At 37.1% G+C, this 26,589-nt stretch overlaps 2 protein-coding genes across 2 annotated transcripts; one reads left to right on the top strand and one right to left on the bottom strand.

Moving 5' to 3' along the window:
• Window positions 1-385: 385 nt before the first annotated feature.
• Window positions 386-15,437, bottom strand: LOC121388895. The gene is made up of 8 exons (XM_041520431.1): window positions 15,339-15,437; window positions 10,432-10,624; window positions 9,805-9,904; window positions 8,195-8,343; window positions 6,165-6,261; window positions 4,224-4,385; window positions 2,436-2,506; window positions 386-718 (listed from the first exon to the last, which is right to left on the bottom strand). Exons 2-8 carry the CDS (start codon window positions 10,602-10,604, stop codon window positions 673-675), a joined length of 798 nt encoding a protein of 265 aa, XP_041376365.1. The 5' UTR covers window positions 10,605-10,624; window positions 15,339-15,437; the 3' UTR covers window positions 386-672.
• On the top strand, window positions 15,424-26,589 carry LOC121388896 (cytosolic iron-sulfur assembly component 2B-like). Its single transcript, XM_041520432.1, has 5 exons — window positions 15,424-15,601; window positions 17,993-18,072; window positions 20,767-20,892; window positions 23,703-23,748; window positions 25,933-26,589. Exons 1-5 carry the CDS (start codon window positions 15,481-15,483, stop codon window positions 26,037-26,039), a joined length of 480 nt encoding a protein of 159 aa, XP_041376366.1. The 5' UTR covers window positions 15,424-15,480; the 3' UTR covers window positions 26,040-26,589.

Raw genomic sequence — 26,589 nt, 5'->3', positions numbered from 1 at the left:
TGGAACGAGAAATGGCCCAACAGGCCCACTGACGGGGATCGATCCCAAACTGACCGTACATCATGCAAGCGCTTTACCACTGGGCTGTCCCGACCCCTACCATGAACACATGCTGAAAACAAGTAAAGAGTTGACACAGTTCACATATACACAAGATCATTCAAACACCAATGGTTTTAGTGTTCATTAGTAGACTGCAGACAGATACTGATACAGTCACCATTGTCCACTGTACATGCTTAGAAACTACACACCTCACTAAGTTCAGTAGACACAGGGCTCTGCCTACACACACACACACACTCACTCACTCACTCTCTCTCACTCTCTCTCTCTCTCTCTCTCTCTCTCTCTCTCTCTCTCGCTCACACTCTCTCACACACTCACTCACACACACTCACTCACTCACTCACACTCTGTCTGTCTGTCTGTCTCTGTCTCTGTCTCTGTCTCTGTCTCTGTGTCTCTCTCTCTCTCTCTCTCTCTCTCTCTCTCTCTCACAACCTCCTGTATTGAGAGATAACAGACAACCTGTCCCTTGCTATTACCATGGTACCATTTTAACATGGTACACAGCTGAAACCCATCAAAACTCCATGTCCTGTTGAAGAATGAAGTCGATGCACCAAGTCAGCAAATACTGATTTAACAGGTTATATAAGGTACACTAAATCAGCTAGCTTTCAGCAGCTTCCGTTGACTTATCTCCTCTTTTAATCTGAAGCAAAAATGAAAGAAATTATGTTATACACTTTACAGTGATTTTAAAAATTATTTTGTTCTAATTATTAAATATTCTAAAATTTTAAATATCTCTGTATTAGTTTGTGTAGATTATCCCAGAGATCACTGTACCAAGTTTCAGAATGATCAAACCAAAACTCTAGGAGGAAATACATATTGAAAGAAAGGATGACACAGACACACAATAAAAACTGGTTGTCAGAACATCGCCACTGACAAATATCATATTAGAACTAAGAACTTGAAATATGAAAAGTTAAAGTTTGTTTTGTTTAACGACACCCCTAGAGCACATTGATTTATTAATCATCGGCTATTGGATGTCAAACATTGGTAATTTCGAGTCTTAGAGTTTTTCATTTTTCATTTTTCCATTAGTAGCATGCGATCTTTTATATGCACCATCCCACAGACAGGATAACACATACCACGACCTTTGATATACCAGTCGTAGTGCACTGGCTGGAACAAGAGAAAATGTTTGAAATATGAATACAAAGTGATGTGTTGTCGACTGAACAGTTTTAAAAAACCCAAAGTAATTCGAGTCTTCATTCTTTTTAACCTATGGTATTTTTGTGCTTATATCCAATTAAAGTGCAAGCATGCTATCCCTGGCATACACAACTGGACAGTGGTTTAGTGATTATTTGTCAGTAGTTCATGAGTGAGAAATGTGACAGTTAATGAAATCATTTTCAAAATATATTTAACTTTGCTCCTTAGAAATGCGGATTTTATATGTAATGTCGTGGTTTTCAACTGAATAATAAGTTTCCAAACTCTTTGAACTGCAATTCATACAGAATACAGAATACACAATATATTTGTTTTTATCATTTTAATTCTTGTCTAACCGGCTTTGGTGGCGCAGCTATCAGACTGCAGGCTGGTAGGTACAGGGTTTGCAGCCCGGTACTGGCTCCAACCCAAAGCGAGCTCTTAAGGACTCAATGGGTAGATGTAAGGCCACTACACCCTGTTCTCTCTCACTAACCACTAACCAACTAACCCATTGTCCTGGACAGACAGCCCAGATAGCTGAGGTGTGTGCCCAGGACAGTATGCTTGAACCTTAATTGGATATAAGCACGAAAATAAGTTGTAATGACATGAACTCTTGTCTGTGTTTATATCCAATTAACATTCAAACACACTGTCTTGGGTACATCTCCACTATCTGAGCTGTCAGTCCAGGACAGGTGATTACTGGTCAGTTGTTAGTAGTTCACTGAGCTGTTAAAACTTTCTCTGGATGTGAGATGATACCGGGATGCTACCAGCCTTAAGTCTGATGTCTTAACCATGACCCCATCAGTGGCGTAACCAGGGGGGCCATAACCCTCCCCCCCCCCCCCCCAAATCCCGGGAAATTAGGGGTGATCAGTGGCCTACTCGATATCATTGTTTACTTGGCTGCCAGGTAACCCCCCCTCCCCACCCAATACAAAATCCTGCCTACGCCACTGCACCCCACTGAGTCTGGGAATTTGACTCTCTACCAAATGAGTTTTTATGCATCTGACTTTGGACAAAGCAGTGTAAATTTGCTTTTTTTAATCCTTGATATGCATAAGGAATGAATTTAAAGAAAATCCCTAAATCTAGCAAATTGAGAAACTTTATTGTTGAGGATCGTTTTTCAAATCTGACAATTCTGCTGTAGTTTATACACCTGTACCATTAAGTACCTTAACATTTCTGCTTCACATGCCTCCTTCATTTGTTGTCTTGACAACTGTGCCACTTCATTCATGGAATACTGGAAAAGAAAAGACAAGAAAATCCTTAATTATTGGGGTTTTAAAGTCTTTTGATATACAATGTATGTATACCAAAAAAAAGAAGTTTGTTTTATTTAAGGACACCACTAGAGCACATTGATTTTTTTATCTTATCATCGGCTATTGGACGTCAAACATATGGCCACACAGGCTACTCTTTTATGACAGGCAGCAAGGGATCTTTTATTTGCACTTCCCACAGGCAGGATAGCACAAACCATGGCCTTTGTTGAACTAGTTATGGATCACTGGTCGGTGCAAGTGGTTTACACCTACTCACTGAGCCTTGCGGAGCACTCACTCAGGGTTTGGAGTCGGTATCTGGATTAAAAATCCCATGCCTCGACTGGGATCCGAACCCAGTACCTACCAGCCTGTAGACCAGTATGTATACAATGTTATGTAATGATGGCTTAACTCCTACCCACCCAGCTTTTCCAATGTGAAATATGTAATTTTGAACCTTCATTATTCAGCCTCAAATTGTAAAAAAAAAAAATAATAATGTAACACTATTTGGATCTGTGTCATAGTTTAGAGGACATATTAGTGAGTCTAATTACCAAAATAAAATTTACAGAAGAACATATTCATTTTTAAAAAAAAACATTTTAAACCCTACGATCACGATCCATGACGTCATTGTTTGACAGTTTATTTTCACTTTCAATCGACAACGAGTAATCTATCCATCATCTACTTCAAATCTGTATTATCAGTTATTTTCGGCAAATACATCCTTTACAAATCTTCAGTTTTCATTAAATAATAATGTCCAACATGTTTTAAAAGAAATAATTATACAAATAGTGAGAAATCAAACCCATGTGCGGTATTATGTCATCAATAACGTTTACACAAATTTAGACCGTTTTTTGTTTTCTTTTCGATATTGCGATAACAACTTAAATATGAATACCAGTAAACAAAATACACCCAACATGTTCGATTGTCATTCTACTATGTTCTAGCATTCACAGAATCAAGATAGATAACTCCTGTGAATGTTGACAGCTGTGTTTACGAAGATCGGCCGTGTCTCGACTGCAGTTGAGAATGGGAGGGAAAGAGTTAAACATATTTCTTAAATTCTTAAAATGACCTTAAAAAGGCTTTTTACAATAATACAGCTTAATAAACAAATTACTTAAATTGTTAAAATGACGAATCAATACCTTCATAAGGCTTTTTCCACTAATATGGCTAAATACCCGGTAAATGAATTTCTTAAAATTTCTGTAATGATAGATCAATACCTTTACAAGGCTTTTTCCAATAATATAGCTTAATAAACACTTTTAAAATTCTTATAAAATGACAGATCAATACCATACTACCTTTGTTTATGTAATGACATAATTAATAGGTAGCAACGACTGTCTACCTCCTAAACGATGAGACTAATTAACCAATAAAAAGGATGTATTACTGTCTAGGGGACATGTGCTAAACGTTTTTTACCAGTTGACTAAACTAGAAACAAATTTCTCCAATTCTTATAAAATGACAGATCAATACTTTCACAAGACTTTTTCCAATAATATGGCTTAAAAAAATTTATTTCTTAAATTCTATAAAATTATAAGACTTTTTCCAATAATATAGCTTAAAAAACAAATTTCTCAAATTCTATAAAATTACAAGACTTTTTCCAATATAATGGCTTAAAATGCAAATTTCTTAAACTGACAATACCTTCACAATACTGGCTTGTCTGCGCATGTATATAAAACCCTCCTCATTCTCGTATATCGGGTTAATGTGGACAAGTGAACCAATACCATCTGTGTTTCTGACATCACGGCTGTCCCACGGTTTTACACACACCTCTATCACATAGTCACTTGGTATGAGTCCCTGAAGAAAAAACATATCCATGTCAATAACATCTGTGTGTTTAACATCATGACTGTCCCAAGGTTTTACAGACATTTCTATCACATAGTCTATTCCCGTCAGTGGGCCCATTGGGCTATTTCTTGCTCCAGCCAGTGCACCATGTCTGGTATATGAAAGGCCGTGGTATGTGTTATCCTGTCTGTGGGATGGTGCATATAAAAGATCCCTTGCTGCTAATCGAAAAGAGTAGCCAATGAAGTGGCGACAGTGGGTTTCTTCTCTTAATATCTGTTTGGTCCGTAACCATATGTCCGACGCAAAATAACCGTAAATAAAATGAGTGCGTCGTTAAATAAAATATTTCCTTCCTATCATACAGTTACTTGGTATCAACCCCTGAAGAGAAAACACATTCATGTCGGTAACATCTGTGTGTTTAACATCATCAGCTGAACTTGTCCAAGGACCAAAATTAATAGAAAGCAGGCAACAAATGCTGCTGCCACATAGGCTACTCCCATCAATAAAGCAGCAAGGGATCTTTTATATTCACTTTCAGACTTTTCCACAGACAGGACAGTACATTCCTTTATTACCCACCTGGTGAACGTCTGGGTCTGTTGTATAAATTTCTTACCCACCTGGTGGTGTGTATTAGTTGCTAAAAGATGTAATTTTGGTAAGTAACGTCATCTTCCTTTGTATTAGCTGTGTGTAATAGGGGTGGGTGGGGTGGGGTGGGATGGGATGGGGAATTCATAGATGGCGACTGTAACACATTGCACTGGGGGCAGGACATAGCCCAGTGGTAAAGCACTCGCCTGGTGCGCAGTCGGTTTGGGATCGATCCCCATCAGTGGGCCCATTGCGCTATTTCTCGTTCCAGCCACGACTGGTATGTCAAAGGTCAAAGGTCATGTTATGTGCTATCCTGTCTGGGATTGTGCATATAAAAGATCCCTTGCTACTAATGAAAAAAATATAGCAAGTTTCCTCTCTAAGACTATATGTCAAAATTACCAAATGTTTGACATCGAACAGCCAATGATTAATAAATCAATGTGCTCTAAACAAAACAAACTTTAAACTTTTGCACTGAGCTAAAGCTTTTCTAGTCTAAATGTGCATATATATATGTGTAAACACTGCCAATACAAGTACCGTATACGCAAATATGTTCGCGAATAAAATATAGTGCGGAAATTGCGAACACGTTGATAGCACCGCGAATTTAATTACGCGCGAACTTATAATATTATTTACCGTATAATATATAGTCTTATCTCTGCACGTCCAAACCATATCAGAATCAAGCAGTCAGAGGTCCGCAAGGTCACGTGATTCTGTTAACCTGCCTGGTCATGTGGATTTGATCGAAATGACACACATTTGGGTGCAAGTCTGTTGTTACGTAATCTCAGTTTTGTTTGTTTTCTTTTTAACCTTAAACTGAAGTTTGTGAGTATCACCAATAATGAAAAGTTATTTCTTATGATATTTGAGTTTTTCAATGTTCTGTATCGCATGTGCATCGTCCATCGATAACATGACAATAGTCTTATCAGACATACATACAACATTGACGTCTCGCTGACAGCATGGTGAACATGTCCAAGTATGTGCGTGAAATCGTCATTGAAAAGAGTTTGGCAAATGAAATATGGGTAATTTTTATTTTATTATCGGGGAACACAGTCACGAAAATAATTCCTCGCAAAAATGTAAAATGAAAGCCCAATCGCGAGTTATAGTAGCCGCGAAAATATTTGCGTATACAGTAGGTCAGATGACACATACTGTATTATACTGGGCAACAGCATCCTTATCACACCAGCAATACTTGTCAGATCGGTATACATGCGGTCGCTCCCGATTTAAAACTTCAGTAGACTCACTGAAAAAAAGAAGATATTTATCAAATTACTAGTACATCAATCCATCTATGCATCCATCCATGTACTGTTCAAAACAACCATTTTGAAAATATTGAAATAGAAATATATGTCCCTTATTGGGCCCAACTAAAAAATTTATTTCCTAAGTTCAAGGGCCATAACTCTATGAAAAATGGGTAAATCACCCTGAAAATCAAACTTGATCTGTAACAGTACATAATAAAACTACACACAAAGTTTCAGTTCAATATCAAGGCCATAACTCTATGAAAATTGGATAAATTGCCATGACAGTTACATTTGATCTGTAACAGTACATAATAAAGCTATACACAAAATTTCAGTTCAATATCTTGAGGAATTGTAAGAAACAAAAGTATGGAAAACATATTTCCGTTTCTTGTAAATTCAAGGGCCATAACTATGTCACAAATGGTTAAATTGCCAAGAGAGTCAAACTTGATCTGTAACAGTACATGACAAAGCTATTCACAGGCATTGTGGAAACAAATCTGGAAAACTGTATGTGAGACAGATGGATAGATAGAAAGACAGACAGAAGGATGGTGACAAAACCTTTAGTCCTCTCCAGTTGGGCCGGTAGATGACTAGTAAGTAACACAGATTCAAACATAATGAACTTTAGATAACAGGAACAGTGTACATGTAATTACAATAGTAACAGACTTCTGAGAATTAAAACTTTACATGAAGCATTTCATTTATGAGTTACGCAAAAACACTTTGAGGTAACCCATTTTGTTTCTGCATAACCCATCATGATGATGTAAATGATGTATTAAAATTAAGGCATAAAAGAAAACTGGTTACACACTAAACGAAGCTTGCGCGAGTGACCCATGGATGAAACTATATCAGTCTCTCAGTTTTTCAGAGTGAAAAAATGCCTTAACGGAAGCAATAAGGTATATAAAAATTAGTGCCTTGGAAGACTTGTTTTGTTAATTTATGGGGGTAGGTGAGAGAAGGATTTTCACTGTTATCACTGTTGATTAATATTCAGCCAGCAAGAACACCAGCAGATATTAATTTTTCAAAAACAATCCCACACCAAAACAAAAAATATTAAAAAAGTAAAAAACCAAAACAATATTGTTGTCACTACTACTAAGTGTTGTGTGGGTTTTTCATGCATTTATGACAACTAGCAAAATGTGCATTCTATTAGGACCACACAGATTTTGAGAGGAAACCTGCTGTCGCCACTACATGGGCTACTCTTTCCGATTAGCAGCAAGGGATCTTTTATTTGCGCTTCCCACAGGCAGGATAGCCCAAACCATGGCCTTTGTTGAACCAGTTATGGATCACTGGTCAGTGCAAGTGGTTTACACCTACCCATTGAGCCTTGCGGAGCACTCACTCAGGGTTTGGAGTCGGTATCTGGATTAAAAAACCCATGCCTCGACTGGGATCCGAACCCAGTACCTACCAGCCTGTGGACCGATGGCCTAACCACGACGCCACCAAGGCCGGTAGAGGAATGTATATGTACCCTCAAATTATTTTCTGCAGAAAACCTAGAACCTGATCATATAGGGATTGTACAGGTATACTTACTTAGTGGTTGTTAAACAATTACATGACAACATTCTACTTCTTTATACATACTCACTACCCTCCCCTCTTACTATGCAACATTTATTAATGACAAGACCACTTTCTCTTCTAAAATTACACAATGTCTTTCAACACCACCCCTTCCAATCCCTGTCGTATACAACTGAAAATTGTGAGAACGATCATTTTATTTGCACGTGAAATGCGCAAGTCTAATAATATATTGCGAAACCCAGTTTTTAATTTGCACATTTTCAGGACATCATTTGCATGCTTTCTAAACCACCTGTTAGTAAGCTGTTTATTATGAAGAAACTTGAATGATAAAATTAATATATTAAACATGAAAACCTTGAGTTGTAGGAGCACTGTCTTAAGATATCTTGTGGTGAGGAAGCCTTGTTTATCACCGGAACAAACTTCACCGTGTAGCGATGAGGCGGAACTCGCGGCTTGTAACGTGAGAATAGATCATGCATGTTACCAATTATATGGTCCTTCTGGAAAAAAAAGAGCCTGAAACCTTAGTGATAGGGCATGTACAAATGCTCCAAGTCTGAAAAAAAAAGCATATGATTATGTTATTGTTAAAACTGATTAATATATACACATATATGTAGCTGAAATATGATTGCTGATAGGGAAATAGAGAAAAGTCAGTTTATCCTGACCTTCTACAAATACATAGGTATGAAGAACATTTTGTTTTGTTTAATGACACCACTAGAGCGCATTGATTTATTAATCATCAGCTACTGGATGTGAAACATTTGGAAATTTTTAAATACAGTCTTAGAGAGGAAACCTGCTAGCAGCAAGTGATCTTTTATATGCACTATCCCAAAAACAGAATAGCACATACCCTAGCCTTTGATATACCAATCACTGACGGAGACTGATCCTAGGTGATCAGGTCGGCACTTTACCCCTGGGCTACATCTCACCTCCTTATCAAAACACAATTTAAAGTTTGTTCTGTTTAACGACATCACTAGAGCACATTAATTTGTTAATCATCAGCAATTGGATGTCAAATATTTGGTAATTTTTACATATAGTCTTAGAGAGAAAACCACTACATTTTCCATTAGTAGCAAGGCCTCTGTTATATGCACCATCCCATACAGACAGGATAGCACATACCACACCCTTTGATATACCAGTTGTGGTGCATTGGCTCCTTACCAAAACAAAGTCAATGAAGTTACAGCACTATAATTCATATATCATCGGCTATTGGATGTCAATCATTTGGTAATTCTGTCACTTATGTCTAATTAGGTTTCAGAGAAAACTTGCTTCATTGACCAGGAGACCCACTATCAACCCCCACCCCTAAATATATTCAAGTGCCTCTTTTTTTTATATTTAACAAAATAAATAAATAATTGTGTTGCTCTTTTCACAAGTTGGTTCATATATGCCTTTTTTCCCTTAGTCCTCCCCATTCCCCCAAAAAGAAAAAAACACCCTCTCCTGGATCCTCAACTGACTAATGTTGGGTTTTTCAATAAGAACATGTCAGTGCTAAGAGGGAAAGCAAACCACATGAGAATTCTGCCTGGACTGCCTCTGAGATAACTATAGAAGGAAGGAAGGAAATGTTTTATTTTACAACACACTCAACACATTTCATGTACGGTTATGTGGCGTCAGACATATGGTTAAGGACCACACAGATATTGAGAGAGGAAATCTGCTGTCGCCACTTCATGAGCTACTCTTTTCGATTAGCAGCAAGGGTTCTTTTATATGCACCATCCCACAGATAGGGTAGTACATACCACGGCCTTTGATATACCAGTCGTGGTGCACTGGCTGGAATGAGAAATAGCCCAATGGGCCCCTAGATGGGGATCGATCCCAAACCGACCGTGCATCAAGCAAGCGCTTTACCACTGGGCTACATCCCTTCCCCCTTATAGAAGGAATACAAATTAAGTGTGTAATTGCGAATGTACCTGGTAATGTGTGAGCTTCAATCCAAGCACATCTCCATCATCTGTGATTCCCAGATACACCGTCCCTCCCTTCCCAGTGTTGAGAAATGCTGCTAGGTTCCTGAAAAAAGGACAGCAGTATGCACTTTTTGTTTTGTTTATACAGTAAAAAATGGATTTAAACAAATCCATCCCCTGGAAGGCAGAATCATAGAGTGGGCGATCATTTGATGGTATATCATGATATAGGTCAGCGAGCTTAGAATACTGCTGTCAGAGTTTGTCGAAGTTTAGCTGAATGTGGGTGCTGTCGGGTTTCTTTCTGTAGTGTATGTGTTAGTGATTAATATGTGGATTTGTTTTAATCAAGGAACTCTAAAATGATTGATGTAAAGGTATTTGACGTCAAACATAGGATTGTTGTGGTATTAGAGCGGGAATCTTTGACTACTGTTTAATGGGCAGTGACTGCGAAAAAATTATATAGGTTGGTCTCCGACTGTAAGAGGGCTACCAACCGTGCAAATGTCCGTGTAGCTCTTTTACTGTCAGAGAACTCTGGTTAAGACCAACAGCGCATCAAATGCCCATTTTACCATTGGGTTATGACTCGTCCCAGTTTGGACATATATACATGTACATACATACCCTGAAACAGGCTTTCTGGTTGCCCCTTCGTTTTTCTTTTCTCTAGCCCAAATTGGAAGTTCTTCAATTGCAAAATTTCTATGACCTTTGAACTCATGGGTCATGTCCTCTTCAAATGGAACAACAGATCCTTGAATATAATACCGCTTCACTTTAGATTTGGCCACTGCCATACTCTTTTCCTACTCCTTTCCTACAAACGAAAGCTGCTGGAAGTTAGATGCATGTAGAAATGAAGGTAAATTCACTGACTAGGATGTGGTGCTCTACAAATTACACAATTAAAACAATCCTTGCAATTTGTAAAAATGCTGAGACAAAAGTAGTTTGCTTCAGCTAAAATACACTTTGAGACAGCAAAACAAAATGGTATTTTACATGCCTATACTAATCATAGTATCTCCTCACAATAATATGTTTTGACACATGTAACTGAATGTAATGTTAAATGAATTTAAAGCTAAAGGAATTGTTCACCTATAGTGTAGAGCAGTAATTTATTAATCATCAGCTATTGAATGTCAAACATTTCGTAATTTTGACAGTTTTTTTAAATGAAATCGTTTTGGGTTTTTTCATTAGCAGCAGGGGATCTTATTTACGCATTTTGAAACAGACAGAACAGTACATACCATGGCCTTTGATATATACTGGGGTATCAAGTTATCGGGGTACTTAACTATTTGGAAGAAATAAAGAAATATACTAACATATATGAAGGTAAATATACAAGTTTGGGTTGCAGTTTTTGCTATATCTGCATCAATTTCATGCCATTGTGTTGACACCTAAATGCTGTTCTAACATTAAAACAGTTGATGGAAGTACACCATAGCACTGGCTTCCATTCAAAGGGAGGTTACCACGATATCACGGTAAATCGCAAACGTTACAATACGGTGGACCGCACGGGTCAAAAATGGCTCTTTTTGTACACACATATGTAGTAGTGTCTAGTAAATAAACTTAAGTTGACTTAAAACATTTCATTTTTCAATTGTAGTAAAATATTTATATTTTCCAATGGAAAAGTCAGTAATAATAATTATTATTCTCTAAGACAGTGTGGGCATTTTTAAAATTGTTCATCATATTAGTAAGCTTCAACTGTTATATAATCAATATTTATCGAGTGAAACCAAGAATAGAACATATTAAAAGTTGTGTGTTTTGTTTAAATTGCCAATAAATATAGGCATGGCCCTTAAATGTTTCCATACTTTTCTAGAGGTCACGCGTTCTAAATATAGTAACACTGTGACCATATATAGCCTCATTTTCATTGTCAGCAACCAGACGACAGTCTGATAGCTGTCAGAGCAGAATTGTATGGGCAATGGGCAACTATATTTACGTGCCCCTATCCACAAGGGTTCAGGCACGCCCGCCCCGGATCTAGCCTCTGACTTCACCAGTGACCACCTCCGGGGCGGGAGGGGAGGGGGTGAGGAAATGAAATGTAGGGGACAATTTCAAAATGTGGTATGACCACTTAAAAAAGGGAAAGAAAAACACTTTGGGGTCTACCATTACCTTATATCTTATGTTGTAAATTAATAATAATGGCACCAAAAAGAACCCTATATCATTCTATTGTTTTTTTAATATATAATTAGTGGGTGCCTAATCATATAGTTTTTCAATCGGGCCGTTCAAAAGAGTATATTATAAAATTAATTTACTTAATTATTTTATTTTATAAATTAATCAACTTAGGCCCTGGAGGATAAAGGCTTCGCAAAGGGGGGAGCCCCGCGCCGCAGTCAATCCGGCGTTCCAACAGGCGGGAGGCCCATTCCGGTCGGTCCGGATTTCCATGGGGGGGGGGCCTCCTAACAGGCATCCCTACCGGCCCAAACCGCCAACGCCCTAATGCACCCAAAAAGCACCCTACCACGGCGTCCCCTCCCCATCCTGCCCCCCCCCCCCCCCCCCCCCCCAGGTTATCCATACAACACAGTTGGGCCATAAGATTATTACAGTATTAAATTAATTAAAAAAATTAAAATAGACCCGCGAGCCGCCGTCCGGAGTGGTGGTGAGACGCATATAATGTTGTCGTTGTTATTGATGTTGTTGGTATGTGGGTAGATCCGATAGTTGTGAGGTGTCCTCGCTGATCTCCTCAAGCTTTCGTGAGCTCTACACCCAGGGGGGTGCGTCACCTATACGGATGACAAACGTCATTGCTATATAAACCTCGGTGTCACCCAAGAAACCACTCATTCGTTAGGTGGGTGGCACCGAGTACCGGCCAAGGTTGCAGAATTGTATGCATGTATGGTTAAGTACTGGGGCTATTTATAAGCATGCCGCATGGGGGTGTCAGTAAAATTAGCGACCACCAAGCAAAGGGCCGCAACTCTAAACGCTTTTTATCATGTCGCCAAAAACGCGACCCCGAATACCTACATGTCGATTACGGCTTTACAGTCATTAACGGCCGACTTAATCGTTAAACATCGGTAGTGTTCGTAAACTAGAATGATGAATAAATTGGTTTACGTTAGTCTAGCATCTTAGTTGCAAATTAAAAGTGGTAAAATTATTTTTCTAAATATAGGTTATCAATTTGTAACCCTTAACCAGCCATAAACACCATTTATATTTATATGTTATTATGTGCTGTATTTTAAAGAACCGATTTATGTCACTAACATAAATATAAACCACCATAAGTAAAAGAATTGATTTATTAAAGTAATTATGATTGACGCGGATTTTTATACCAAGGGACATAACTTTTGAATTTCTCGCCACTAATTTTAAGATTGTTTCTTTCATAGCGCACACAGAATCTCAAACTTGCATACATATTGCTATTATAAACAAGACTGATTGATGCCAAAAATAAAATAAATAAATTGCAAACAAGATTTAATAAGCATAAATCATTTCCAGTCTAGATTTTGCCTAATATTTGACTAAATAACAGTTATGGGCCAAAGGTTTTCAGTGTCACAGTGGTAAATCAAAAGTATAAATGTAATACATAAACATGACAATTTGGTATATTTACAATGTGAAAATGAAAGACAAGTATGTACTTAAACTATACATTAAAAAAAGGTATTGCAATTTGTTCACATATGAATATTTATAGTTCACATTTATTTACCTGTAAATTAATTTTCACCGACAGCCCATAACGACTCCATACAGCTTTCAATGCTTTCTTTATGTCATATTAAAAATACTCTACACCAAATAATTGGTTCCCTACCCTGGGTTTCTGCTAGAGAGTACGCAGGTAGAGGGTACAATTACATGTATGTACTAAAAAATCTCGGAAATTAATGGATATGTTTTGTTTTAATTTTTTTATAGATTATAGTAAGATAATTGCTGTTTAAAATTTTTAAAAGTACATTAAATAAAATGGTCCAATAAAACATTTCAAATTCATAACTACCCAATATATGCCTTTGAATATATTTTGTTTTTATTACGTAACCTCGAATTATGTTCTGGCAGAAAGCCTGCTACCTTTGACAGAGGTTAAAACAATTGGTCGTCTAATTTTCGACTGTTACCATAAAGTAATAAACTTAATCACTTTTGGCATCTAGCAATTTAAAGCAAATTTTACAATAGTTAGCACTTGGAATAAGCATCATATATTATTTTGTTTTGTTTTACCTGTAATATATTTTACCTGTAATATATTTTCACCAGGACTTCCTTCTACCTCCATGAATGATTAAAGAAAATAACACTGGATATATTGTAGTTATTTTTGTTTTATTCCAATATATAATAACAAATGTGTTTTATGTCAGTATGTGGAGCAAACTAGTTGGTTTGAAATCGTGATTACAAAATCCTAAAGATAAAAGGAACTGGCTCCTAACGTCAGCCTCTACATCTTGTCCACATTTGTACAGGCCTGTAGGAACGATATTTGTAGTGTGTGTGTGGGAGGGGGGTATACAGTCTCTAGTGAGGGATACAAACTAGATTTTCATCTTTATATCATCTTTATTTATGTGGAGTAGTGAAAATTTAAAACATACATTTTTGTCCTCAAGTGTGGGATGGAGAACAAGCCCCTAGGCCCGCCCCTCACACACACACCCCACCCCACCCCATCCCAGTTCCTACGGGCCTGATGTATTTTATATTAATAAATACAAAGACTACACAATGATATTGTCTACAGGACATATCAGGTGTAAAGTGATTGTCAGTATGTGACAACATTATAATATTTTCCAACATTTCTGTGTTTCTGTGCCCGGCTGTGGACAGTTTTGGCAGATGGGTACCACATTTGCTTAATAATTAAAAATACACAGTTTAACCAAACACATTAAAACTTGGAGGATAACTAGCTAAGATAACACAGAAAAGTGTGCTAATTTTAGTTTTTTGTTAAAGTATTATATCTTGCTTTGGTGAGGAGGGGACGCTTTTTAGCAAATTTGCGAAATTTGCCTCTGGAATATCCATTGACGTGTCATGTTTACATCTATGCTGGACAAGATTTATGATGAAATGTTATTACATTTTGTGTGTTTTTCTTCTAATTAGGTCCATTTGCTTCAGTTTACATTATAAAAGTCATAAAAAAGTATGTTAAAAAAAATGCTTGTTGTATGCTAGTAAAATCACTGTTATTTTATGACCAAACAGTAAAACTATGAATACTTATCAAAAAATTTGACATTTCTCCATTTGTTTACGGGAAAAACAATGTGTTGTCTGTAATCACATTTTTAATAATAAACGTGCCACCAAGGTACGTTACGCGTGCTAAACCGCAAGAATGTAAATGCCGCGATATCGTCGAACCCGCGATATCGTGAGCAAGGAGTATACCGGTACCAGTTTGGGAGGGAGAATAAACATGGCTGATAAGCCTATCGGGTAATTTGTTTTAAAAGATAGTTTATATTTAAAATGTAAACCTTTTCTTCCTTGTAAAATTTTCACAGTGTTTCTTCTTTCAACATTTTTAAAGTTCTAAAGTTTTTTTTCTGTATTATTTAGAGTTGCGTCCCTTTACTTGTCTCGTTCTTTGGAACTTTTTTATTTCTAAAATCTACGAAGATGGTTAGTGTACTCGATAATGCGAATCCGACTGTTTATAGCAAAGTTGGAGAAAGAATCATTTCACCAGAAGAAGAAGAGGAAAATGTAGTAGATGTCATAGATGATCGTGAAGTTTTCGATATCCTTTTCTGTACCATAAACTAAATGATAGCCTCGTCAGGGTACCAGACTTTTCGTCCCCAAGCCTGTTCAACCCAAGTCTGTTCGCCCCCGTTTCACTAGTTCAGCCCTCAGTGTTAATAACTTAATTCATTCTCCCTTTCCATCCCCCAAACAATTGTCGGTTCGCTCCCGTCACCAATTATATAGGTAGTAAAGATTTTGGCAGAGATAATTTGTTATATTTTTTTGGTTTTGATTTTGTATGTGCACACCTGTGTGTGCTAGTTCACCAGGGTAAACATTTTGACATTTATTTGACCTCCATACATCACAATAATAAATATCGTGCATGTGTGTGTGCGCACGTGCACTGGAAATCAAGAAAAAGGAACGTCTACCAGTAGTATGTAATATGTTAAATATTGAAATTAATAAATATATTAATGCCAAAGAGATTTAATTAAATTATTGTTTTTAAAGGTTAGTCTAACTTGGTCATAGAACTAAAACAAATTTTAACTCTACGGTTGATCGTCTAGTTAAAATACTATTATTATACTGTACTGGATAACAGACTCATTCCTTTAGTGTCGCCGTACAATATGAAATTCCTGCTCTGCCAGTGTGTAACTCTATTGGTTTTTTACTTGCATCTTTGCAGGAAATATTAGAACTGTTTTTAAAATTTTTGTTAGGCCACACAAAATAATATTGCTGGTCCATGGTCAGCGTACTTAGGGACGATCCATAAATGTCAATAGTTTTCATAATCCTAACAATGTTAGGATTGGGTTTGACCCCCTCCCCCCCTCCCCTAATCCTAACATAAAAACATTGATATAATGTGTACTACAAGATGACTTTTATTAAAAGATTATACCTGTTGGCTTTACATATTTACTGGTAGATATAAAACATTAACCCTAAGGGACAGTCCATATTTTGAGGCTACTTGGGATGGCCTAGTTGACGTTTGTGACCAAGGAGTTTTCTGTGGAAATCCAGCTTGTAGTACGTCCTGAACACCTTTCCACAAATAGTGCATTTATGCACTTTTAATATTAGCCTGTTGGAATCTTCTGGAGAAGCTGGCCAATCAGAATATGGCGTTTACCCCCTCCCCTTGTTTCGAATTGTAAGAAACATTGACCTTCGATGGACCGATGTTTTACCTGAAAAGCAATCTAAACATGGCTTTTACCCCCTCCCCCCTCCGAACAATGTTCGGATTGTGAAGCACATCGATATTTATGGACCGTCCCTTATAAATTTTGACTGTGTGTCAAGATTTTATTTTTCAAATTTTCCCCCCAAAATGTCACACACCATAACATTTTGGGTCCAGATGAGGTCATTTGGGGATAAAGTTATAAAGATGAAGTCATTAAAGTTGCCTTAGCTATGTGGAAAATGTGATAGAAAGCATTTAGGGTACCTCAGCAAATGAGGGGACACCATGGCCAATGAAGAGGTACCAATGCAGATGAGTAGGACATAAAAAGATATACATGTGTACATGTATGTATACATACCCACCTTTTCTGTCCAATCCATGCTTTTCAACAAAAAAGAAAGGAACTTTAATTTGACCAAAGACCTGACTATGTAGATTTTTAGGCCTTAGCAACAGTTAAAGTCTGTTAAAGATAGAAAAGCGGCTACAAATTTCCATTAGTAGTAAGGGATCTTTTATATGCATCACCCCCACAGACAGGATAGCACATACCACAGCATTTTATACCAGTCGTGGTGCACTAGCTGGAACGAGAAATAGCCCAATGGGCCCACTAACAGGGATCAATCCCAGACCAATCACGCATCAGGAAAACGCTTTACCACTGGGCTACGTCCCGGGATGCGGTGAACTCGTATGAATGGAAAACTCGTATGGAAAACGAACTCGTATGTCAAAAAAATAAAGGTGAACTCATATGGGGATGTACGGATATGCAGATATACTTTGATATTTCTCTTAAATGTGTATTTTGACACTTGTTTTCATGTCATGTTATATATTCTGTTTCGTGCATAGGCGTATGGGCACATTTTCCCCCGAATGACATGTGACGTCAAGAGCATCCTTGCCCGAATGACCAGACAATTCCGTCGGGCTAGCAGATTTGTCGAACTCTGCATAAAAACTACACACAAGTTGCTATACAGTATTGGATATATCAGTTTGTAATTTCCATACAAGTTCACCGCAAGCCCTACGTCCCACCCCTTAGCAACAGATGCTAAACAACTGAAAATTGATTAACAACTACCATACTACATGTATTTAACTTTTCATTATTGTGTAGCATTGATGGAAACATGTATAGCATAATTTGTCGCAATATTGCACAAAATGTACCGTACTTTTGTGTTTTCATGTTGACACTGTATGATTTCTTGACCTGCAAATATTTAATCCGTGTGATTGGTGACCCTGAACATCCATTGTCACTGGAAGAACTGAACGTAGTTGAAGACTCGAGAGTACATGTAAGTGTAGTACATAGTGGTGTTGTAAGCAGAGTATTGAAGCAAAATCACCGCTATTAGAATTGTTATTAAGAGTTGAAGCTAAACTGCCATTGAAGTAAGCTGAGAAAGGTTGCTGAGGTTACCAATTTAACAGGGTTTCTGCCAGAGAGTATGAATGGTAAAATTATGTACCCTAAAATTGTGGAAATTAATTGATACATTTTTGTAATTTGTAGAAAGATTATATTAAGAGAACTGTCATTTGAACATTTTTAAAGTACATGTACATGAAATGCAGTGTCCAATTTGAAAAGATTTCAAATCCACAACAACCTAGAACGGAAACTTGTGATCTGTTTTGTTTATATTATGTACCCTCAAATAATTTTCTAGTAGAAAGCCTGTAATTTATGCAAAAGGTTACCACATTACAATAAAGTCGAGAATGGTACTTCATTTTTGATAAAATCAGATTATATAAAAGCACCACTACCTACATTACAATTCTCAGCTTTTACATACATTTTGCATTTTGTATACACAAAAAGAAGAAGTTTGTTTTGTTTAACGACACCACTAGAGCACATTGATGTATTAATCATCGGCTATTGCATGTCAAACATGGTCATTTTGGTTAGTGTTTAAAAACTAGGATCTGTCCCTTTTTATATATTTTTATTATGTAACCTGAACAACATTCTATTTTGATGTCTGTGTGAAAAAAGTCCTGTAGTATTTCATTGTTTCCTAAGCACAACTCCAAAATCATTCAAGATAATTTCACGAAACATTGCACGTATCATTCTAGTGACCAGTTTAGTAGTACGTTTTACCATGAGGGAATTTTCATTTTCAATATTTGTTCTGTTACCATGCAAACTAATAACCAGAATGACCAATCACTACTCCCAAACCGTTACCAAAAACATCCCAGAACTTTGGACACATACAAGTATCAATCTAGTAGTTTCCATTTAACAGGGCTTCTAGATTATGGTAGCCCCACTCCCATGGCTAGTGATATTCAGTGTTGGGCTAGTAAATAACTACTATTGCCATGCCTGACAGCTAGTAAATGTTGTTTTTGTCAAATGTTGCAGTTGTCTATTTTGTAAATATGAATACCCTGCCCCCACCCCAAGCCCCCAATATTAGTGATTATTACTGTTTAGTAAAATAGTATTAACTTAAAGTAAAGTAAGGCTAGTGAATTTTTAATTGTGGCTAGTAAATTTTTTTAATCACTGATCCTATGGCTAGTGGACCGGCCTCGGTGGCATCGTGGTTAGGTCATCGGTCTACAGACTGGTAGGTACTGGGTTCGGATCCCAGTCGAGGCATGGGATTTTTAATCCAGATGCCGACTTCAAACCCTGAGTGAGTGCTCCGCAAGGCTCAATGGGTGGGTATAACCACTTGCACTGACCAGTGATCCATAACTGGTTCAACAAAGGCCATGGTTTGTGCTATCCTGCCTGTCGGAAGCGCAAATAAAAGATCCCTTGCTGCCTGTCATAAAAGAGTAGCCTATGTGGCGACTGGTTTTCCTCTAAAAAAAACAGTGTCAGAATGACCATATGTTTGACGTTTAATAGCCGATGATAAAATAAAAAATAAATGTGCTCAAGTGGCGTCGTTAAATAAAACGAACTTTACTATGGCTAGTGGATTTTAAAAAAATTCTAGAAGCCCTGCATTTAATTAGTGTGGGATGGTGAGGCAGAAAAGTTCACGACTACAACTTCTTGTTCATTGGATACCATGAAAATTAATAATAACAGGGCTGACGCCGACACTCACCAAATTGGCCAATTGCAAATTTTATTTTAATTTGGAGAGATAATTTCATGAAATAATTGATATTTTGTTGGAAAATAACCGAGTTTCTGCCAATGTTCAGGTTTAATAGGTAATCTGGTGACAGTTCTTGCTGACCCAGAGGTAGCCCTGAATAATTGGGTAAATATACTGATGGAAAAACACTTAAATAGTGAGTACTGCCACTAAAACCCACATCCACAGTATCAGGAAATAAAGTATGTTGGCAGCCAATTCCACAGTACTTAGGGCCTCCACGAGTCCAACATACTGGACTCGAGTACTCAAGGGTCAAACTCGACCCAGACCCGAGTACTCGACACTTACACTAGATGATGATGAGATTAAGGAATAAAGTAAAATAGCAATATGCATCTTAATTCCAGCGCTGAATATGGATGCCAAATCATGCCATTGTATTGCATTTAAAAACAGGTTGATATGTGCAGTGTTGTGATGAATGAACGGTCAGTTTAAAAAGAGAAACTAGTGCATGATCATATAATTATTATGTAACTTATATCGTTAATTATCTATTGCTAAAATTATTGACCTACATTGTTCATTGTATTCCATCTTGTACGGGTACTCGAGTCCTGTGAACGGACTCGAGTCATGCTAGACTCGACCCATGCTCAAGTACTCGTGGAGACCCTAGGCAGCCAATTCCACAGTACTGACATTCAGTTCCACGTTACATGTCTGTATTTTATACAAGCATAACTACTCTAGTGGTGAATTAAATTGGGCTTCAAAATAACATTTGTTCCTTTATTGCTTTCCATCAGTATATGTTTGATTATACACGTACAAATGTGCACAAATCATATACATACATGTATAATGCAATTACAAGGCATATTTATTAGATCTTGTTTGTTTTAACTTTGGTAGGTGGACAATGTCAAGAATAAAGTGTGCGTTGAGTTCACGCCGACAATACCTCACTGCAGTATGGCCACCCTGATTGGTCTCTCCATCAGAGTTAAGCTGCTTCGGTCTTTACCGTCAAGGTTTAAGGTGAGCTCTTTCAATATTATTGTATGAATCTTTTTCAAGGAGAGCGCTGTACCACTGAGCTATGTCCTGCCCCGTACTACTATGTCCAGAATATAAATTAAAGGGACGGACCCTAGTTGTTAAACACTAAGGCATATTTTTCCACCTAGACCCTAGTTTCAACCCGTAAAAATGGACACTAAGTTTAGTTAATTTACAAACCTGTAACAAATTAGGATACAACAGAGTAAAACAAGAGTCTGTGATGTTGAAATAACCTTAAAAATAGACTAAAATGTGACTCCATAATTATTACTTATCAGACGCTTGTGCATTTTTAAAAATATTAAAAAAATGAATTTAGTGGTATTAGAAACACCAGGATGACCAGAAACACTTCAGTTGTACGAAAATGGATAATTTAAACAATAAAATGTAAGTAATGTTTGATTTCAGTGATCATAAACGGCTCTAATAGTGAGAAATATGTCTTAGTGATTAAAAACTAGGGTATGTCCCTTTAAAGGCTTTATTACAATATACATGTCAAGCATACTGTGAAACAACAAGATAAGAAGAGTCCTATTCAGTATCAATAGCACAGGGAATATCTTGAATCTCATGGGCAAAATTTTAATAGTACCGCAAGTATTGCCTTTGGTTTAATAACAGAAATTATAGGGCACTAGGGCAAGTAGGACGCAAAACAACTAGCACATAATAAAAAGTAACTTGGGTTTATATTCACAAGTTGTAGGATATGTCAGTCGAATGGTTCCGACAAATAAAGGGGTAAATTGGGAGATTTAAGGCCATTAGCCCATTTAACCATTAGCCCATTGGACAGACGGCCCACATAGCAGAGTTGTGCACAGTGTGCTTGAACCTTAATTGGATATAAGCATGGAAATCAAATTAAAAATAAAGTATTTTAATTACAAATTGAGACTTCCTTTCCTTGACTTATCTTTCCTGGTTTCAAGCTAACATTGTTGTAGTTTGTATAACTTGTGTCAAGCATCAAGGTAATGAATCCTATTTGATGAATTCTTTCTTAGTCCCCTATCAGGGCAACCCGTCTTAGTTCTCTATCAGGGCAACCTGTCTTAGTTCCCTATCAGGGCAACGTCTTAGTCCCCTATCAGTTCAACCTGTCTTAGTCCCCTATCAGGGCAACCTGTCTTAGTTCCCTATCAGGGCAACCTGTCTTAGTCCCTTATCAGGGCAACGTCTTAGTCCCCTATCAGGGCAACCTGTCTTAGTTCCCTATCAGGGCAACCTGTCTTAGTCCCCTATCAGGGCAACGTCTTAGTCCCCTATCAGGGCAACCTGTCTTAGTCCCCTATCAGGGCAACGTCTTAGTCCCCTATCAGGGCAACCTGTCTTAGTCCCCTATCAGGGCAACCTGTCTTAGTTCCCTATCAGGGCAACCTGTCTTAGTCCCTTATCAGGGCAACGTCTTAGTCCCCTATCAGGGCAACCTGTCTTAGTTCCCTATCAGGGCAACCTGTCTTAGTCCCCTATCAGGGCAACGTCTTAGTCCCCTATCAGGGCAACCTGTCTTAGTCCCCTATCAGGGCAACGTCTTAGTCCCCTATCAGGGCAACCTGTCTTAGTCCCCTATCAGGGCAACCTGTCTTAGTCCCCTATCAGGGCAACCTGTCTTAGTCCCCTATCAGGGCAACGTCTTAGTCCCCTATCAGGGCAACCTGTCTTAGTCCCCTATCAGTTCAACCTGTCTTAGTCCCCTATCAGGGAAACGTCTTAGTCCCCTATCAGGGCAATCGGAAGGAACATAGGTTTTGTCTCCGTCATTCTTTTTGTCTGTCTGTGTGTCTGTCCCACATATAGTTTTCTGTGAAAAAAAAACTCACAATGCCTCAAGTTGAAATATCGTATATAGGTTTATGATGTACTGTTACAGATCAAGATTGACTTTCATGGCAATTTATTAATTTTTAATTGAGTTATGGCCCTTGAACTTGGGAGATATAAAAATTTATTGAGTCCTGTATGGAACATGTATTGCTTTAGCTGTACTCAAACATTGCTTGCTTAAATATGTATTGTCGTATAAATCTAATGACTACATGTATATATCCCATAGCCTGGCAGCCTTCAATTTGACAACCAATAGCCAGTGATTAATTAACTTGAACCAGCCTTCACTAAATATATTTTTTGTCAGTAATTTCAGTTTGGCTTGACATAAAAAGAGAAGAAAAACATTGGCTAAGATATAAACAAAACAGCAATATTTAAGCACTTATAGTGAAAAATGTGTGATCAATGGAGTATGAAATTATATTTTATTGGAATTTTGTTTATATATAATCCTACATACATACACACATCATACAAAAAGGATCTCCAACTATTAAAGGGACATTCCTGAGTTTGCTGCAATTTTTAAGATGTTATCGACTAACAGAGCCTTTTTAACATAAAATATTAGTGGCTGTATATTAAACATGTTTCTGATCGTTCTAATATTTGTACCAGGTGAAATTTCATTTTATTTCCTAAAATATAATTTTTTCGTACGTACAAAATTATTTGAATACAAAATCCAGTTTGGGCTTCTTACAAATATTAAGACAACCAGAAACACATTGAATATACAGATACTGATATTTTAAACAAGAAAATATATTTAATTTGTAAGTTTAATCGTAGAAATATTTTATTAGTCAGAAAAATCTTACAATGCAGCAAACTCATGAATATCCCTTTAAGAGACAGATTAACAAAGGAATAACAAATATAGAGTTTAGTCTGAATATAAATCTTATGACTAGTTAAATATACATTTGTAACTGGTTGCGTTGCAGGTTGATGTGCAAATAACACCTGGGTCACATGCATCAGAAGAAGCAGGTATGTTTTTAGCATGGAATATCCAGATGCAAAAATTAACGGAACAGACCCTAGTTTTAACCCATGAGAATTAACACTTGTTTTAGTTAATTCACAAACCTGTAACACATTTGGATAAAGTTACAACTGAGTGAAACATGAGCCTGTGACTCTGAAATGGTGAAATACCCCCTAAAAATAGACTGAGAAATGCATTTTGTGATAGTAAAAACACCAGGATGACCAAAAACACTTCGAATGTACAAAAATTGATAATCCAAACCATAAAATCTAAGTAAAGTATGATTTCAGTTATTAAAAAACAGCTTAATAGTAAAAAATATGCCTTAGTGTTTAAAAACTAGGTTATGTCCCGTTAATAGAGGTTTACAATTAACTCTTTGCTTGCTTCTGCAAAGAGAGACTTTATTAAAAATTAAAATAATTATAATTATGTAAAAGAAATAATTTTTGATTTACAATTGAGCGAGTTAAAAATTCAAAACTTTTATCCTGTAATCACTGTATACATTACATTGGCAGACCGGCCTTGGTGGCATCGTGGTTAGGCCATCGGTCTACAGGCTGGTAGGTACTGGGTTCGGATCCCAGTCGAGGCATGGGATTTTTAATCCAGATATCGACTCCAAACCCTGAGTGAGTGCTCCGCAAGGCTCAATGGGTAGGTGTAAACCACTTGCACCGACTAGTGATCCATAACTGGTTCAACAAAGGCCATGGTTTGTGCTATCCTGCCTGTGGGAAGCGCAAATAAAAGATCCCTTGCTTCTAATCGGAAAGAGTAGCCCATGTAGTGGCGACAGCGGGTTTCCTCTCAAAACCTGTGTGGTCCTTAACCATATGTCTGACACCATATAACCGTAAATAAAATGTGTTGAGTGTGTCGTTAAATAAAACATTTATTTCTTTTTCTGTATACATTGGCAAGATATGATGACTAGATAAATCTCTATATTTTCAGTCACTGACTAAAAATATAGGTCACGTGACATAAGACCGTCTCGACTCAAGTATTTCAGACTATATTTTCAATAAAAACACTCTTTAAATCATTTGTTGAAGTACAGTAAATGCAAATAACTTTGAGTTTGTGATAACAATACAAAACTTGTATATTTATTTATGAATTATAGTTTAGAAACGCTTTTTGAATATTGCAGAATGTAGCTAGTGTCTTACAAAGAATGATATCATGTATCTTGCATGACATCATACGGCAAATGCCTTACAAGGTTGACGATACTCGATTTGCTTACACAAAAAAGGAATAAATAATAATTTTTTGACTATTCCTGTAGGATTGCAGGATAAAAGAAATAACTGGTTACTGTCTTAAGATATTGGCTTTATCCTGCTCAGGTCAAATGGCGAATGCAGCTCAGCAGAGCTTCGCTGCATTCGCCATTCTAACCGTCGTAGGATAAAGCCAATATCTTAAGACAGTAACCAGTTATTCCCTATGTATCTTGGCTTAAGCTTGAGGTCACAGGAAGAATGTTCCCAGAAGAACATTGCAACATACTGTATGATGTTTAACTTTCTAAGTGTTTTTATACGCCCGTCTATGATGGGTCTATTATGGTATGGCGGTGTACGTCCATCCGTATGTCCGTCTGTTAACTTTTTCTTGTCCCGACCATATCACTGTGACCTACTTTTCAAGGTCTACGGCACATAACAGTAAATTCTTGTCCGGACCATATCTTCTATACAGATGCATACAGGACCATCAAACCTCACATGTAGGAACAACTTGGGATGGTGGTGTGTCGTGTACTATTACTAGGTCACTGTGATCTACTTTTCATGGTCAACTGCATATAACAGTAAATCCTTGTCCAGATCATATCTTGCATACAGATGCATACAGGACCATCAAACTTCACATGTAGGAATAACTTGGGATGGTGGTTGGTCCAAAACAAACTGTTCATCCATCCCATTGCAAACATTTCACATAATTAGAATTTAATCATACCCGTAACATATTCATTAATATCTATGGTTTTCCATCTTAAAACTCCTGATGGGTGTATCATGTATCTCAACGGTACTCTTGTTACCTCCTATTTTTTATCTTCTTTTGCTGTCCACCTCCTTGTTGGTTTTTTAAATTATTTAAGAAAAATATATATTTTTTGTTTTTGTTTTTTTGTTTTTTTAATCCCATTTCTTGTATTTCAGTTAACAAACAGTTGGCAGATAAGGAGCGAGTAGCTGCAGCATTGGAAAACACTCACCTGTTAGAGGTGGTTAACCAGTGTCTGGCTCCAACCACAAGGAAAATATGAGGGGAAGTCAAGCCACATGTTGTTGTCAGACTACATTCTAAATAATCCTATCAGCCCTTGAATTTCAGAAAATTGCCATAGAAAAAAAATTCAGACATAACAGCAAAAGCAGTTTGCATCAGCTAAAATACACTTTGTCTCGGCATCTGTATTTTGAATATCTATACTATCATAGAATGTCTTCCCTGAAGTTGCATTGGAAAAATAAAAATGTTGTTATTGATTTTATGTCAGGTTGCACAGTCGGCATTGCTGAATAATGAAGCAAACTGCAAGTGCGGTCTGTCATCTTAAAGTACTTGTGAAAGGATGTAATCCAATGTGAACAACGACACGTTTGGATTCTGTTACAGATCCGTTGATCGCTGTCAGTTTTTATGTGCAGAAAGCACAAAATTGACTAACTCAGACAGAGAGTTCTTATAGCATTGAAAATCATTAAGTTTGAAATAAGTGTATATATAAAGACAATGGAGAAAAAAAAATGTGTTTGATGCTTTGAATTCTGAAGAGAAAAAACATGCTTATGTTAAATAAATTTAAAGCTGAA

This window comes from Gigantopelta aegis, chromosome 14 (assembly GCF_016097555.1).
Source record: "Gigantopelta aegis isolate Gae_Host chromosome 14, Gae_host_genome, whole genome shotgun sequence".
Lineage (NCBI taxonomy): Eukaryota > Metazoa > Mollusca > Gastropoda > Neomphalida > Peltospiridae > Gigantopelta > Gigantopelta aegis.
This window is presented reverse-complemented; position numbering and strand designations above follow the sequence as displayed.